Below are 18,576 nucleotides of genomic sequence, written 5' to 3'. Positions count from 1 at the left end.
TCTCTCTCTGCCTACTTGTAATCTCTCTCTCTGTCAAATAAATAAATAAAATCTTTAAAAAAAAAAAAAAAAAAAAATATCAGATGGCTCTGTGCTCTAGAGAATAATTTCTAGGACATATACATGAAAAGTAATGGACCTAGGGGAGCTTGACTGGCTCAGTCAGAAGAATATGCAACTCTTGATCTTGGAATGGTGAGATTGAGCTCCATGTTGGCTGTACAGATTACTAAAAAATAAATAAGCTTAAAAAAAAAAAAAAGGTAATGGACCTAGAACTCAAACAGTATTTATTCAGTTCCATGCTGAGGAAAGGGTATCATTGCTGAATGGTTTTCAGACTGTTCTTGGAATATAAGAAAAATTTATCACAAAATTTCTAGTAAGGTAATTTAAAATCATAAAATAGATTTTAATTTTTAACAATTTTCAGAAGGAAAAAATATTCAGAAAGATTATAAGTTTTCCTTATTCTTGCATAAATATATTTTGTATCTATATAATCTGTATATAGTATCTATATAATTCTCCACTTTTACTTCTCTTGTCAAATTGAAACACTGGAGCATCATCCAATCTGAATTATTTATCCTAAGGTAAATTTTCTTCCACTTTGAGAGTGAGAGAGAAGAGAAATTTTTGGATAAATCTAGTAGAACCAGAGTTGTTAGAACTAATAATATAATTTGTAAGCCTTATTTCTAAGGGTTAATGAGCTAGAATATTAACTTTCGTGGTTTCTTGATATTTACTACAATGGTTGAATTTTACGTTGTAAAAAAGTACCAGTTGAATCTCATAGATGCTGTTTGCAGAAAAGTTGATGATGGATTGGGTGCTAAAGTTGGCATACTTGATTATATTATATAGCAAAGATAAACAAGCTTTTGGCATTTCTGAAACTTAAGAACTTAATCATTAGAGAATATGAAATAATTTGTGTGTTTATCTCATTTGTAGTTATTAACAAAAGCAACTTGTAAGGTTCATGCTTTTCATATTTTAAACTATTTTTGTGTGTCTGGAAAATGTCCAGATGGTTTTCACAGTTGCTTTTTTTTCTGATTGCTGTGGTAATAGTGCTTTATATCTGTATTATATTTATATATGGTTTTGAGAGATCAGGTATACATAAGGTATAAGGTATACATCAGGTATACATAATTAAATAAATTATAACTGGTTTTATTAAGTATATTTAAAATTCATTTAGAGTTTATAATAGTTGTTGCTGTTTCCTCTACAAGAATGGGAGGGAATTGAGCAATGCAGGTTTAATTTTTGTTTGTTTTTCTTAGCAATTGAAAGCATGTAGTGAAGATCAGGAAGACAGAGAATGTTTGAACCAAGCTATTACTGCTCTTATGAATCTCCAAGGTAGTATGGACCGAATTTACAAGCAGTATTCACCTAGACGCCGACCTGGGTAATTCCATACTGTTGAAAATATGAATGCTTCTATATATTTCATTCATTCATGCCTCATTTTCTTTTCTTTTTTTTTTTTGATGCTTCATTTTCTAAAGAAGTGTTATTTGTAGTGATACTTGTATTTTTGAAAGTTATACTCCTACATTTCTCGTTTGGTCTTTAAGTTGTGGAAAATTGGCATTGTCTTATTGTTAAGATATATGTAATAAAATTTTAAAAGATAAATCTAATATTTATATATTATGCAAGAAGTTTTAGGATTCTTGGTAATTTTAGTTCGTATGACATTTGAAATGAAATACAGAGTCTAGTACTTCTCTTTCACAGTACTGTAGCTGAAGCATGTATCAGTTGTGGCAAAGATAGTAGAAGAAAGTAAATGCTGTGTACAAAATCTGGTGTTTGGTTATTTAGTGGTTTTATCACTTGATTTGAGGTAGTTTTACAATTAAAGAAATTTGGGTTGCTTAGCCATTGAAAAAGCTAAATTTATCTTAATTTTTTTTTTCATTTTAGGGATCCTGTTTGCCCTTTTTATAATCGTCAGTTAAGAAGCAAGCATCTGGCTATTAAAAAAATGAATGAAATTCAGAAAAACATAGACGGATGGGAAGGCAAAGATATTGGACAATGTTGTAATGAATTCATTATGGAAGGTCCCTTGACACGAATTGGTGCTAAACATGAACGACACATTTTTCTCTTTGATGGCTTAATGATTAGCTGTAAGCCCAATCATAGTCAGTCACGCCTTCCAGGTTACAGTAGTGCAGAGTACAGATTAAAAGAAAAATTTGTCATGAGGAAAATACAAATATGTGATAAAGATGATACTTGTGAGTACAAAAATGCTTTTGAGTTGGTGTCCAAAGATGAAAACAGCATAATATTTGCTGCTAAGTCTGCTGAAGAGAAAAATAATTGGATGGCCGCACTTATTTCTCTTCACTATCGTAGTACACTAGATCGAATGCTAGATTCAGTGTTATTGAAAGAAGAAAATGAGCAGCCACTGAGATTACCAAGTCCTGACGTGTATCGTTTTGTGGTAAAAGACTCTGAGGAAAACATTGTTTTTGAAGACAACCTGCAAAGTAGAAGTGGAATCCCCATTATTAAAGGAGGAACTGTAGTGAAATTAATTGAAAGATTAACATATCATATGTATGCAGGTATGTGAAACTCATTACAAGTGCTTACCTACTGAGGGAATGTAAAGCTTTTCAGGGTTGTTCAAAAATGCTTGAGGAATGGAAAAAATGGATTTTCTCTGAAATATAAAAAGAATTCTACAGAATCAAAAGAGTAAATAACTAAATATTCCTAAGATATAATATGTTAACTTCATTAATTATTAGATATTCACAAAAATTTAATGAATCTTGAATCAGAAAACAATCCCCTTTATCAAGAAATACCATGAGTACAGGAAGACCATGGTGGGAGGAACCAGAAAAAAGAAAAAGGAAGGCCTTCAAAGTATGCTACTTTGGATTAATGAAACTGAATTGAACATACAAACTGTTTTATGCTCTGTCTTTTCAGATCCCAATTTTGTTCGTACTTTTCTTACTACATACCGTTCATTTTGTAAACCACAGGAATTGCTAAGCTTACTGATAGAACGGTAAGAAAAATATCTATTTTACTTACATTAACATTTCATAAAAAGTTAACTATTTTGTTCCTTGTAAAGTGGTAGGTACCGAGCATGTGCTCAACTCGTTTTTGAACATAATTTATTTGACATTAAATTAGTAGTATTACTATTCTCTTCAAACAACATGCTCATTAAAATCTCTGTTTATAACAGAGGTCTCTTCTGATTTTAGCAATGTTTATAGTGGTAATCAAAAAGACCCAATTTTAAAGTATGTATCTTAATTTTTTTTGTTCAAAAAAACAATATTTCCTTAAAAGAGACTTTTTTAACTTGGCACTTTATTTTTAAAAATTTTTTAGATTTTATTTGTTTGAGAGAGAGAGCACAAGCAGGGGGAGGGGTAGAGAGAGAGAGGGAGAAGCAGAGTTCCTGCTGAGGAGGGAGCCCAATGCAGGACTGGATCCCAGGAGACTGTGATCATGACCGAAGCTGAAGGCAGACTCTTAACCCACTGAGCCACCCAGGCGCCTAGTATGTAACACTTGAAAGGAAGTTTATCAGTAACTTTTCACATAAATGGTAGGAAGGAAGGTTGCTTAATTAAAATAATTTTTCTGTTGTATTTGAAATCCTTTTCATTTGTGTATGAACAACAAAAAATTTCTCTGATTTTCCTTCTTTTCTTTTTAGATTTGAAATTCCAGAGCCAGAACCCACTGAAGCAGATAAATTGGCCATAGAGAAAGGCGAACAGCCCGTCAGTGCAGACCTTAAAAGATTTCGCAAGGAATATGTCCAACCAGTACAACTTAGGTTTGGCCTGAATATTATTTATTTTGTGTACCATTCAATTTTCATTATATAGTTAACACATATAAGTTCTTATCTCTTAATTCAGATAGAGGTATTGTTGTTAGACTTCATAGTAGTTAAATTAAACTTCCAAATTTCAATGTGAAATTACTCTTAAATGTCCTGAAGAAATTTAATTATTAAAATGATATTGTGTTATTTGCATCAGATACCTCTGGCATGCGACACATTGTGCTTACAGACCAGGATACCTATTAAGTAAAAATTGTGAAATTTCATGTGAGTGTGCCTACTCTCAACCTTGCCCATCCCTCCCCCTTTGTGATCATCTAGTAATCCTGGGCTTTTTCATAGTTTATAATATTTATGGAATTTTAACTCTTTCCCTACTGTTCTCTCCCAAAATATATAGGCTTTTACTCACTCATCTAAAAAAATCAGTAATTTCTAAACATGTATTTGATAATAGCAGCTGCTAGTTGTTAGGTACTTACTGTATGCCTAAGTATTTTATCAATTTTCTTTTATCCTCACAGGAGTTACTACTTTATAGCTGAGGAACTTGAAACTTAGCAAGATAAAGTAATTTGAAATAGGTTATACAGAGAGAGCAGCAGGACAGGATTCAAACCTGTATCTGTCTGGTTTCCTAAGTTAGTGTTGTTTTTTTCTTACACTGAGCAGTGAAAATTGGAGGCTCCTTTGATTAGTCTTTACAGTCCCTAATTGTACATGATCTAAATTTTTTCTTTGCAAATATGAAAGTGCCTTGATTTTTGTTAACTAACAAATTGCAGCTTTGGAACTGAGCATGTTACTTATTTTTTAGGATAATTGCCACAAATAAATGCAGTTTTATTGGAATGATAGCGCTCCCAGCTGTATGTGTCTCAGCCAAAACTTTTAATGTGTCGTTCTTTGTGTAAGATGGTATTTTTAAAAAACCTTTTTAATTAAAAAAGGGAGATGATCTTATTTACCCCTCAGCAATAAAGGAGTAACTTTTTTGTACTAGCTACAGTGAATTTGTACTCCCCCACACTCAGATTAAACTTTTTTTAAAAAGATTTATTTATTTATTTTAGAGAGAACACACACGCACATGGGGGAAGATGCAGCAGGAGAGGGAGATAGGCAGACTCTGTGTTGGGTGTAGAGCCCGACACTGGCTTGATCCCAGGATCCTGAGATCATGACCTGAGCTGAAATCAGGAGTCAGACGCTTAACCAACTGAGCCACCCAGGCACCCCTAAAATATAATTTTAAAACAATAAATTAATCCGAAGACCTGTTTTACATCATTGAAGTGCTTAGGTTTTAATTAAATACAAATTAGAGACCGAGTGTTATATTGGCCCTTATATATAAAGTTGTTACCATGGTATTAGAGAAATGAAAGAAGTATAATTGAAGGCTTACGTCTCACTAAATTGTGTTTCTTTACATTTTTTCAGGATCTTAAATGTGTTTCGACACTGGGTTGAACACCATTTTTATGACTTTGAAAGAGATTTGGAATTGCTTGAAAGACTGGAATCCTTCATTTCAAGTGTAAGAGGTATATTATTTAAAGGTTTGATTGAATCTTATGTTGCACATCAGCTTAGTTTTAAATTTATGTGACTTTTAAGAAGCTAAGCTGTTATTTTTAAACAACTAAAATAACATTTGGTATGATTTATAGACTCAAAGGAGCTCACGTATGTTAGAACCACCTGACGTCTTAGAACCTTGCCTTTCCAAGTTTTTAGTAGAATCTTTTTTTAAAAGAAGTCATCAGTCTTCTTTAATAATCTTAATACATTTAAAATTTTATCTCATCTCAAGGTGGCCATTCTTTCAACTATTTTAATATATGTGCAGTATTACCTGTTTTCTTATTCTCCTTAATCCTTCTCTTTAGTTTTGAATGGTTAACAACTTTGAAAAATAACATTTACTTTAGGGCACCTGTGTGACTCTGTTGGTTAAGAATCTGACTCTTGGTTTTGGCTCACTCAGGTCATGATTTCAGAGTTGTGAGAACTGGCCGGCATCAGGCTTGATCAGCTCAGCACAGAGTCTGCTTGAGATTCTCTTTCCCTCTCCCTCTGCCCCTTCCCCTGCTTATGCTATTTATCTCCCTCTAAATAAATAAATAAATAAAATCTTTAAAAATAATATTTACCTCTCTTGCAGAAGTTTTTGGTATATTTTTAGCACCTGAAAAGTAAGAGTTTCTTACCTAAAATTTTAGCACACAGCTCATGAAATGAAACTCTCGGCCATGAACATTTAAACAAGTGTATATTATTGAATCAAGAACATTTATCTGACAGGATAAGGCATTAAGTAAGAATACTTCAAGCCTAACTTATCTCATCTGCTTGCTCTTACTTAAGGGGAATTTTACTTAAAATAGAGTATTTGATTCCTTTGCTTCAACTTTGAGATGTTTAAGATACATTTTTATCATGTTTGCCTTGAAATTGTTTATGGTAACAAATAAATTTTTTGTTTTATATTCTTAATGAAGATGCTGGACTATATATGATCTAAGTAATTTCTAAAATACAAATATGTATTAGGATAAAGCAAGTAAATGGTTATGTTAATGTCTAGAGGTCTTTCTTAAATAAGTTATACCACAGCATAACCAAGTAGTTTCATTCATTCTTTCTTTTTTTTTCTTTTTAGACTTACTTATTTAAGAGAGAGCACATGCAGGGAGGAAGGGCAGAGAGAGAATCCTAAAGGAGACTCCCCACTCAATGCGGAGCCCTAGGTAGGGCTCCATCCCAGGACCCTGAGATCATGACCTGGGCTGAAATCAAGAGTTGGCTGCTTAACCAACTGAGCCATCAGGCGCCCTGAGGGAAAGTTTCTTATTATAAATGTATTTTAACTAATAAATGAAAAAGGAATGATAGAATTAGAATATAACTATTTTTCAGCCTCCTAGTAATATTACAAAGATGTAACTGGACATTATATGGCTGCTGTTAGAAATATTTACAAGTATTCATGTCAAAAAATTGATCCTGAATCAGATCACGTCTGTATGTGTCTGATATACAGAAAAAACCGGACAGAGAAGCAATGCAAATGACACTACAGGAATAGTATTGGAAAAATTCAGACTTGGGGAATACCACAAGGTGAATGATTCAATTTTAATGAGTAAATTGCAAGGAAAAATAAGAGAGAAAAGGAGAGCCTATAGATTAAAGGAGACTTGAGACATTGACTGCAATTTGTAGAACTCGTTCAGACCCTATTTCAGACAGGCCAACTATTAGAAAACATTTATGAGAGAATCAGGGAAATCTGAACACTAATTAGATATTTGATGATTTTTAAGAATTTACTGTCATTTTTATATATGATAATGGTTTTGTCATTTTAAAAAGTCTTTAATTTTTAGATACATACTTAAATATGAATGAAATGACATATTTATTTCAGGTTTATTTATTTTAAGTCCTCTCTAGTAGCCTAAACATGGGGCTCAAACTCACAAATCCAAGATCAGGAGTCACATGCTCTTCTGACTGAGCCAGCCAAGCTCCCTATGTTATTTCTTTCAAAATAACATAGGGAATGGAAGGAGGGCATGAGTGACATTAAGTGAAGCAAAAATTTGCCATAAGTTGGTAATTGTTGAAGCTGGGTAAAGATGAAAGATTATACAAAGATTTGCAGTTACGTCTGTCAAGTAAAAGGTATTTTTGTTTGTGTTCTTTTCTAGGGAAAGCTATGAAGAAATGGGTAGAGTCAATTGCTAAGATCATCAAGAGAAAGAAACAAGCTCAGGCAAATGGAATAAGCCATAATATTACCTTTGAAAGTCCACCTCCACCAATTGAATGGCATATCAGCCGACCAGGACAGTTTGAAACCTTTGATCTCATGACACTTCATCCAATAGAAATTGCACGTCAACTGACACTTTTGGAATCTGATCTCTATAGGTAGACAGTTAATATTTATTTGCTGCTCTGTTTTCAACCATACCTCTGTTTTCAGAACATTTTGCAAATTATTTATGAATACTTTAAAGTGCCTCATTTATTCTTGTGGGCTTGGAGGAAAGCTCATAGCACCGTTTTTAACTATAATCTGTCCTACAGGAAAAAGTCTTATATTGCTATTTAGGCCTAAGATAGGTACTAGCAGTCTTTCACATGGTGAGTGATAGACACTAATGCTACCTTTTAGGCAATCACCCAGGTCTTCCTCCTAATACTTCCTCAGATTGTTTTAGTTTGGATTGTAGGCTCTTGAAGGTAGCTGAGTAAATAGAATATTGAGAGAGACAGGCTTTCTTTATTTTTTTTTTTCAGATTCTGAGTAATCAAAAATTTAATTTGGAGCTTGACTGGGTTAGGTTTGCTAGGCAAATGAATAACAAAATTCTTAGAAAAAATGAAGATTTCTTTATTTTTTTTTAAAGAAGTCTTAAGTACTTCAGCTATTTGAAGTCAAAGTAACTTCAAAGAAAATTTATTTCTGAAGTAGTGTGATGATAAATCATACTTAAAACTTCTGAACTTTTCTTTCATTTATGAGACTCATTAGATCGAAATGTGCTTGGCTAGGGGTGCAGGGCGGCTCAGTTTGGTATCTGCTTTCAGCTCGGGTTGTGATCCCAGGGTCCTGGAATTGAGTCCCTTGTTGGGCTCCCTGCTCAGTCAGGAGTCTGCTTCCCCCTCCCCTGCCTCTGTGCACTCTCTCTCTCTCTCTCAAATAAATAAATAAAATCTTTTTTTTTTTTTTTTTTTAAGATTTTATCTATTTATTTGACAGAGAGAGACATAGCAAGAGAGGGAACAGAAGCAGGGGGAGTGGGAGAGGGAGAAGCAGGCCTCCCGCCGTGCAGGAAGCCCGTTTCGAGGCCAATCCCAGGACCCTGGGATCATGACCTGAGCTGAAGGCAGATGCTTAATAACTGAGCAACCCAGGTGCCCCAGATAAATAAAATCTTTAAGAAAGAAAGAAATGTGCTTGACTATTTACTTTTATCTGTATCCCATCGTCTGTCTTTTCTTATAAAACATTTCCTGCCATTACCTTGTATCCATGCAGATTACCCATTCCCAACCTAACCTTTATAGTTGCATGGTTTCATGACTTCCAATGTCATTCTGCACTCCAAATCTGACACCTCTTAAGGTTATATTTCAAATCTTGTTATCACTCCAAATCGTTCTTATTTCAAAATTACTAATTCAAGCATCTCTCATTTCTTTCTAACTGCAGTCCTCTATCCTTTCAGCTTGCTTTATCAGCTTTGTCCTCTGTCACCTTTTTTTTTTTTTTTTAATTTTTTATTTTTTATAAACATATATTTTTTATAAACATATATTTTTATCCCCAGGTCTGTGAATCACCAGGTTTACACACTTCACAGCACTCACCAAATCACATACCCTCCCCAATGTCCATAATCCCACCCCCTTCTCCCCAACCCCCTCCCCCCGGCAACCCTCAGTTTGTTTTGTGAGATTAAGAGTCACTTATGGTTTGTCTCCCTCCCAATCCCATCTTGTTTCATTTATTCTTCTACCCACTTAAGCCTCCATGTTGCATCACCACTTCCTCATATCAGGGAGATCATATGATAGTTGTCTTTCTCTGCTTGACTTATTTCGCTAAGCATGATATGCTCTAGTTCCATCCACGTTGTTGCAAATGGCAAGATTTCATTTCTTTTGATGGCTGCATAGTATTCCATTGTGTATATATACCACATCTTCTTGATCCATTCATCTGTTGATGGACATCTAGGTTCTTTCCATAGTTTGGCTATTGTGGACATTGCTGCTATAAACATTCGGGTGCATGTGTCCCTTTGGATCACTACATTTGTATCTTTAGGGTAAATACCCAATAGTGCAATTGCTGGGTCATAGGGCAGTTCTATTTTCAACATTTTGAGGAACCTCCATGCTGTTTTCCAGAGTGGCTGCACCAGCTTGCATTCCCACCAACAGTGTAGGAGGGTTCCCCTTTCTCCGCATCCTCGCCAGCATCTGTCATTTCCTGACTTGTTGATTTTAGCCATTCTGACTGGTGTGAGGTGATATCTCATTGTGGTTTTGATTTGTATTTCCCTGATGCCGAGTGATATGGAGCACTTTTTCATGTGTCTGTTCGCCATCTGGATGTCTTCTTTGCAGAAATGTCTGTTCATGTCTTCTGCCCATTTCTTGATTGGATTATTTGTTCTTTGGGTGTTGAGTTTGCTAAGTTCTTTATAGATTCTGGACACTAGTCCTTTATCTGATATGTCGTTTGCAAATATCTTCTCCCATTCTGTCAGTTGTCTTTTGATTTTGTTAACTGTTTCCTTTGCTGTGCAAAAGCTTTTGATCTTGATGAAATCCCAGTAGTTCATTTTTTCCCTTGCTTCCCTTGCCTTTTGCGTTGTTCCTAGGAAGATGTTGCTGCGGCAGAGGTCGAAGAGGTTGCTGCCCGTGTTCTCCTCAAGGATTTTGATGGATTCCTTTCGTACATTGAGGTCCTTCATCCATTTTGAGTCTATTTTTGTGTGTGGTGTAAGGAAATGGTCCAATTTCATTTTTCTGCATGTGGCTGTCCAATTTTCCCAGCACCATTTATTGAAAAGGCTGTCTTTTTTCCATTGGACATTCTTTCCTGCTTTGTCGAAGATTAGTTGACCATAGAGTTGAGGGTCTATTTCTGGGCTCTCTATTCTGTTCCATTGATCTATGTGTCTGTTTTTGTGCCAGTACCATGCTGTCTTGATGATGACAGCTTTGTAATAGAGCTTGAAGTCCGGAATTGTGATGCCACCAACGTTGGCTTTCTTTTTCAATATCCCTTTGGCTATTCGAGGTCTTTTCTGGTTCCATATAAATTTTAGCATTATTTGTTCCATTTCTTTGAAAAAGATGGATGGTACTTTGATAGGAATTGCATTAAATGTGTAGATTGCTTTAGGTAGCATAGACATTTTCACAATATTTATTCTTCCAATCCAGGAGCATGGAACATTTTTCCATTTCTTTGTGTCTTCCTCAATTTCTTTCATGAGTACTTTATAGTTTTCTGAGTATAGATTCTGTGTCTCTTTGGTTAGGTTTATTCCTAGGTATCTTATGGTTTTGGATGCAATTGTAAATGGGATTGACTCCTTAATATCTCTTTCTTCTGTCTTGCTGTTGGTGTAGAGAAATGCAACTGATTTCTGTGCATTGATTTTATATCCTGACACTTTACTGAATTCCTGTATAAGTTCTAGCAGTTTTGGAGTGGAGTCTTTTGGGTTTTCCACATATAGTATCATATCATCTGCAAAGAGTGATAATTTGACTTCTTCTTTGCCGATTTGGATGCCTTTAATTTCCTTTTGTTGTCTGATTGCTGAGGCTAGGACCTCTAGTACGATGTTGAATAGCAGTGGTGATAATGGACATCCCTGCCGTGTTCCTGACCTTAGCGGAAAAGCTTTCAGTTTTTCTCCATTGAGAATGATATTTGCGGTGGGTTTTTCATAGATGGCTTTGATGATATTGAGGTATGTGCCCTCTATCCCTACACTTTGAAGAGTTTTGATCAGGAAGGGATGTTGTACTTTGTCAAATGCTTTTTCAGCATCTATTGAGAGTATCATATGGTTCTTGTTCTTACTTTTATTGATGTGTTGTATCACATTGACTGATTTGCGGATGTTGAACCAACCTTGCAGCCCTGGAATAAATCCCACTTGGTCGTGGTGAATAATCTTTTTAATGTACTGTTGAATCCTATTGGCTAGTATTTTGTTGAGTATTTTCGCATCTGTGTTCATCAAGGATATCGGTCTATAGCTCTCTTTTTTGGTGGGATCCTTGTCTGGTTTTGGGATCAAGGTGATGCTGGCCTCATAAAATGAGTTTGGAAGTTTTCCTTCCATTTCTATTTTTTGGAACAGTTTTAGGAGAATAGGAATTAGTTCTTCTTTAAATGTTTGGTAGAATTCCCCCGGGAAGCCGTCTGGCCCTGGGCTTTTGTTTGTTTGGAGATTTTTAATGACTGTTTCAATCTCCTTACTGGTTATGGGTCTGTTCAGGCTTTCTATTTCTTCATGGTTCAGTTGTGGTAGTTTATATGTTTCTAGGAATGCATCCATTTCTTCCAGATTGTCAAATTTATTGCCGTAGAGTTGCTCATAGTATGTTCTTATAATAGTTTGTATTTCTTTGGTGTTAGTTGTGATCTCTCCTCTTTCATTCATGATTTTATTTATTTGGGTCCTTTCTCTTTTCTTTTTGATAAGTCGGGCCAGGGGTTTATCAATTTTATTAATTCTTTCAAAGAACCAGCTCCTAGTTTCGTTGATTTGTTCTATTGTTTTTTTGGTTTCTATTTCATTGATTTCTGCTCTGATCTTTATGATTTCTCTTCTCCTGCTGGGCTTAGGGTTTCTTTCTTGTTCTTTCTCCAGCTCCTTTAGGTGTAGGGTTAGGTTGTGTACCTGAGACCTTTCTTGTTTCTTGAGAAAGGCTTGTACCGCTATATATTTTCCTCTCAGGACTGCCTTTGTTGTGTCCCACAGATTTTGAACCGTTGTATTTTCATTATCATTTGTTTCCATGATTTTTTTCAATTCTTCTTTAATTTCCCGGTTGACCCATTCATTCTTTAGAAGGATACTGTTTAGTCTCCATGTATTTGGGTTCTTTCCAAACTTCCTTTTGTGGTTGAGTTCTAGCTTTAGAGCATTGTGGTCTGAAAATATGCAGGGAATGATCCCAATCTTTTGATACCGGTTGAGTCCTGATTTAGGACCGAGGATGTGATCTATTCTGGAGAATGTTCCATGTGCACTAGAGAAGAATGTGTATTCTGTTGCTTTGGGATGAAATATTCTGAATATATCTGTGATGTCCATCTGGTCCAGTGTGTCATTTAAGGCCTTTATTTCCTTGCTGATCTTTTGCTTGGATGACCTGTCCATTTCAGTGAGGGGAGTGTTAAAGTCCCCTACTATTATTGTATTATTGTTGATGTGTTTCTTTGATTTTGTTATTAATTGGTTTATATAGTTGGCTGCTCCCACATTGGGGGCATAGATATTTAAAATTGTTAAATCTTCTTGTTGGACAGACCCTTTGAGTATGATATAGTGTCCTTCCTCATCTCTTATTATAGTCTTTGGCTTAAAATCTAATTGATCTGATATAAGGATTGCCACTCCTGCTTTCTTCTGATGTCCATTAGCATGGTAAATTCTTTTCCACCCCCTCACTTTAAATCTGGAGGTGTCTTCGGGCTTAAAATGAGTTTCTTGGAGGCAACATATAGATGGGTTTTGTTTTTTTATCCATTCTGATACCCTGTGTCTTTTGACAGGGGCATTTAGCCCATTCACATTCAGGGTAACTATTGAGAGATATGAATTTAGTGCCATTGTATTGCCTGTAAGGTGACTGTTACTGTATATGGTCTCTGTTCCTTTCTGATCTACCACTTGTAGGCTCTCTCTTTGCTTAGAGGACCCCTTTCAATATTTCCTGTAGAGCTGGTTTGGTATTTGCAAATTCTTTCAGTTGTTGTTTGTCCTGGAAGCTTTTAATCTCTCCTTCTATTTTCAATGATAGCCTAGCTGGATATAGTATTCTTGGCTGCATGTTTTTCTCGTTTAGTGCTCTGAAAATATCATGCCAGCTCTTTCTGGCCTGCCAGGTCTCTGTGGATAAGTCAGCTGCCAATCTAACATTTTTACCATTGTATGTTACAGACTTCTTTTCCCGGGCTGCTTTCAGGATTTTCTCTTTGTCATTGAGATTTGTAAATTTTACTATTAGGTGACGGGGTGTGGGCCTATTCTTATTGATTTTGAGGGGCATTCTCTGAACCTCCTGAATTTTGATGCTCGTTCCCTTTGCCATATTGGGGAAATTCTCCCCAATAATTCTCTCCAGTATACCTTCTGCTCCCCTCTCACTTTCTTCTTCTTCTGGAATCCCAATTATTCTAATGTTGTTTCGTCTTATGGTGTCACTTATTTCTCGAATTCTCCCCTCGTGGTCCAGTAGCTGTTTGTCCCTCTTTTGATCAGCTTCTTTATTCTCTGTCATTTGGTCTTCTATATCACTAATTCTTTCTTCTGCCTCATTTATCCTAGCAGTGAGAGCCTCCATTTTTGATTGCACCTCATTAATAGCTTTTTTGATTTCAACTTGGTTAGATTTTAGTTCTTTTATTTCTCCAGAAAGGGCTTTTATATCTCTCGAGAGGGTTTCTCTAATATCTTCCATGCCTTTTTCGAGCCCGGCTAGAACCTTGAGAATTGTCATTCTGAACTCTAGATCTGACATATTACCGATGTCTGTATTGATTAGGTCCCTAGCCTTCGGTACTGCCTCTTGTTCTTTTTTTTGTGGTGAATTTTTACGTCTTGTCATTTTGTCTAGATAAGAGTAAATGAAGGGGCAAGTAAAATACTAAAAGGGTGGCAACAACCCCAGGAAAATATGCTTTAGCCAAATTAGAAGAGATCCAAAATCGTGAGTGGGGAGAAAGGGGATAAAAAGAGGTTCAAAAAGGAAGAAAGAAAAAAGAAAAAAAAAAAAAAAAAAAAAAAAAAAGAAAGAAAAGAAAAGAATTTTTTTAAAAAAAGAAAACACCTAAGAAAAATGTAAAAAAATATATATATATATTAGATAAACTAGTAAAAAATCGTTAAAAAAGAAAAAGGTAACAGTTAAAAAAAAAAAAAATTTTACCCGAAGGCGAGAAAAAAAAAAAAAAAAAAAAGAAAAAGAAAAAATTAAATTAACTGCAAGACTAAAAAAAATCACAGGAAAAAAGCCATGAGTTCCGTGCTTGGCTTTCTCCTCCTCTGGAATTCTGCTGCTCTCCTTGGTATTGAAACCGCACTCCTTGGTAGGTGAACTTGGTCTCGGCTGGATTTCTTGTTGATCTTCTGGGGGAGGGGCCTGTTGTAGTGATTCTCAAGTGTCTTTGCCCCAGGCGGAATTACACCGCCCTTACCCGGGGCCGGGGTGAGTAATCCGCTGAGCGCTTTCCGTAGAGTTCCAGAGGACGGGAATACAAATGGCGGCCTCCTGGTCTCCGGCCCGGAGGAGCCGAGAGCCCAGGGCCCCACTTCTCAGTGCGCCCTCAGAGAACAGCGCCCAGTTACTCCCGTCTGCCTGACCTCCGGCCGCGCTCCGAGCTCACCGAGCCTGCGACCGGTTCAAGGTAACACGGAGCTGCGAGCTTACTGTCGGCTCTGTCTCTGTAGCCGGCTTTCCCGTTCCAATACCCGCAAGCTCTGCGACACTCAGACACCCCCGATCCTTCTGTGACCCTGCGGGACCTGAGGCCACGTTGACCCCGCGTGGGCTTCGCCCCGGTTTAGCCTCTGGAGCGATGTCCCTCAGCGGAACAAACTTTTAAAAGTCCTGATTTTGTGCGCGGTTGCTCCGCCGTTTGCCGGGAGCCGGCCCCTCCCCCCGGGGTCTATCTTCCCGTCGCTTTGGATTCACTTCTTCGCCGGTCCTACCTTTCAGAAAGTGGTTGTTTTTCTGTTTCCAGAATTGCTGTTCTTCTTCTCTTCGATCTGCCGATGGATTTTCAGGTGTTTGCAATCTTTAGATAAGCTATCTAGCTGATCTCCGGCTAGCTGAAGCAGTCTCAGCTTGCTACTTCTCCGCCATCTTGACTCAATCCCCCTCTGTCACCTTTTTTTAAACCACTACCCTTGCAGGTAACAGCCACCTCTCCCCACCCTGTCAAAAAATGACTTCTCACCATTGTCATTTCATCAAAAAATTTTCTGCATTCAGGAGCCCTTTCTACAATACAAATACCTTTAAGAAGTTATCTTGATTGGCAGCCATTTTTTTTAAGGGGAAAAGTAAGAATATACAAAGTTTAGTGCTAATGGAAATATAGGAAGGTAGCAGAGATAAAAAATTTGCCATTCTTTAGAATTGGGCCTCTTGTTTGCCTTGGCTGTGCCATTCAGAATTGAGCACACATGTCAGCAATTGTGAACACCTAATTCAGAGTGTCATGTTGTATTTTAGGTAATTTGGAGTTCAGTTGGTTTTTGTTTATATTGTGGAATTTGTGAAAGGTTGGAATGAAGGGACTTGCTACTTGAGTTAAAAAAAAAATAGTACTGAATCACATTTTTCCTCATTGAGTGACTGTTAAAGGAGTGGATATCAGAAAAAGAAACCACTTAAGTCAATGTGGACCTGCTTTCAGCACATAGAAAATACCTTTGTTAAGTGAGATGTATATTATGGAAGAAGAGGAACATTGACACTGTAAACTGAATTTCTTTTTTTTTTTTTTAAAGATTTTATTTATTTGACAGAGAGATACACAGTGAGAGAGGGAACACAAGCAGAGGGAGTGGGAGAGGGAGAAGCAGGCTTCCCACTGAGCAGAGAGCCTGATGCGGAGCTCGATCCCAGGACGCGAGCAGATCACGACCCGAGCCGAAGGCAGGCAGACTCCTCTAACAACTGAGCCACCCAGGCGCCCCTGAATTTCTTATTTAACTGTAGAACAGCCCAAGAAAACTTACTTTTAAAACTGTTAACAAGGTCCCTTTTGTATTTAAATCTACCGATTAAAAACTTTTTTTTTAATTAATAGTCAAGACCATAGGATACTGGCCAATTTTTTAAATTATGTATCCTGGCTTACTGTATACAGTAATTTAACTTGCTCCTCTGTCAGATTTCTTACTGAATAATTCAGCCATTTAAAAAAATGTAGAAAATTATATAATGAGGTCCCATCAACAGCAAAAGCCTTACAGATAACAATTGAAATCCTTCAACTAATTTTTCCCAATTCTGTTCTTCTTTCTCCCAATAACCACTCTCCTGTATTTGATGTTTATTATTCCTATGTATGTCTTTATAACTTATACACATATAATATTGATAAACAATATATAGCATTGTTTTGCAGGTTTTAAGATAGTTTATACTTATGTGTCATTCTACAGCATGTTTTGCACTTACATTGTTCTGGCATTTAAGTTGATGAATATAGCTCTGGTTTGCTTTTTTTTTTTTTTTTTTTTTTTTTAAGATTTTATTTATTTTTTTGACAGAGCACAGGTAGGCAGAGTGGCAGACAGAGAGAGGGGGGAACCAGGCTCCCTGCTGAGTAGGGAGCCTGATGTGGCTTGATCCCAGGACCCTGGGATCATGACCTGAGCTGAAGGCAGAGGTTTAACCCACTGAGCCACCCAGGTGCCCCTGGTTTGCTTATTTTAATTACTGTGGTATTCCATTAAATGAATGTTCCATAATTTATCCAGCCTAGGTTATTTGTGATTTTTCAGTCTTGCAAATAATGACTGCTTCACTGAGTATTCTTACAAATATTTTCTTATAACCTGGTATAGCTTAAGTATATATCTAGATAGACTTTTGGGGTGATCTAGTTTGTATATCTTCAGTTTTATGAGATATTGCTTAATTACTTTACAAAGTGGTTGTTTCAGTTTTTACTTGGATATCAGTGTAGGAGAGATTCTACACATCTTTACCCATTTGGTACTATTAGACTTCTGTTAGACAGGAGTAAAATGGGATTTCATTGTGGTTTAATGTTCTTTTCCCTGAATAAGAGACAAAATTTTTTTGTGTGTTTATGTGACTATTTGGGTCCAGTTCTCTGTGAATTAAACCTGTTCATGTGTTCCTCCATTTATCTTTTGTGTTGTCTTTATTTTACTGAGTATTTAAAGATCTTTAAATAATTTTGATACTAATGCTTTGTAGGTTAAGTTGCATGATTTTTTTATTCCACAGGAAAGTCCAACCTTCTGAACTAGTAGGGAGTGTATGGACCAAAGAAGATAAAGAAATAAATTCTCCAAATTTATTAAAAATGATTCGCCATACCACAAATCTCACTCTATGGTTTGAAAAGTAAGTGTTTATTTTTCTGCCTTATTACTTTTTACAGCTATAATATTAAGTCATCTATAAGCTTAAATTCTTGCTAAAAATATATGTATTCTTTTCTACGTGAGGTGAGGAAATTGCTTATTAAGCCATGCTTTTTTGTTTTTGTTTTTGTTTTTTGTTTTTGTCTAGGTGCATTGTGGAAGCAGAAAATTTTGAGGAACGGGTGGCAATACTAAGTAGAATTATAGAAATTCTTCAGGTTTTTCAAGATTTGAATAATTTCAATGGTGTATTGGAGATAGTCAGTGCAGTGAATTCAGTGTCAGTATACAGACTAGACCATACTTTTGAGGTAAGTTTTAGGCTTAAGTATTTCATCTTTTTGGGGGAGAGATACAATTGATGATAAAATAAATTGCTTCTACCAACCAATCTTTTTCAGTAAATCCTTTACAAATCATCTTATTCCCTTAAATATATCAATATACACTAGTATATCTGGAATCCATCAAAGAATGTGAGACTTGTGACTCTGTTTAATATGTTTACCTAGGGGGCACCTGGGTGGCTCAGTGGGTTAAAGCCTCTGCCTTCTGCTCAGGTCATGATCTCAGGGTCCTGGGATCGAGCCCCCTCTCCCACCCCTGTCGGTCTCTCTGCTCGGCAGGTAGCCTGCTTCCTCCTCACTCTCTGCCTGCCTCTCTGCCTACTTGTGATCTCTGTCAAATAAATAAATAAAATCTTTAAAAAAAAAATGTTTACCTAAATGTTACGAAGTTTCAATTGGATTTTTCCAGGGGCACACTGATTGTTTGAAATAAATGATATTTTAAATATAAATGTAGAAATTAATCAAC

General features: G+C 36.2%; 1 protein-coding gene across 4 annotated transcripts in view; it reads left to right on the top strand.

Annotated features, from left to right (window-relative positions):
• SOS2 (SOS Ras/Rho guanine nucleotide exchange factor 2) overlaps nt 1-18,576 on the top strand; it is an 83,737-nt gene that overhangs the window by 45,406 nt on the left and 19,755 nt on the right. For all 4 annotated transcript variants that reach the window (XR_009355663.1, XM_059182037.1, XM_059182036.1 and 1 more), the window contains 8 exons: nt 1,299-1,426; nt 1,948-2,603; nt 2,977-3,058; nt 3,725-3,847; nt 5,303-5,406; nt 7,576-7,798; nt 17,621-17,740; nt 17,909-18,071. Coding sequence is in view for 3 of the 4 variants with exons in the window: in XM_059182037.1 (XP_059038020.1) it covers nt 1,299-1,426; nt 1,948-2,603; nt 2,977-3,058; nt 3,725-3,847; nt 5,303-5,406; nt 7,576-7,798; nt 17,621-17,740; nt 17,909-18,071 (1,599 nt within the window). In the remaining variant the exon portion in view is untranslated. The remainder of the gene's footprint in view (nt 1-1,298; nt 1,427-1,947; nt 2,604-2,976; nt 3,059-3,724; nt 3,848-5,302; nt 5,407-7,575; nt 7,799-17,620; nt 17,741-17,908; nt 18,072-18,576) is intronic.

This window comes from Mustela lutreola, chromosome 7 (genome assembly GCF_030435805.1).
Source record: "Mustela lutreola isolate mMusLut2 chromosome 7, mMusLut2.pri, whole genome shotgun sequence".
In the NCBI taxonomy this organism is placed as follows: domain Eukaryota; kingdom Metazoa; phylum Chordata; class Mammalia; order Carnivora; family Mustelidae; genus Mustela; species Mustela lutreola.
This window is presented reverse-complemented; position numbering and strand designations above follow the sequence as displayed.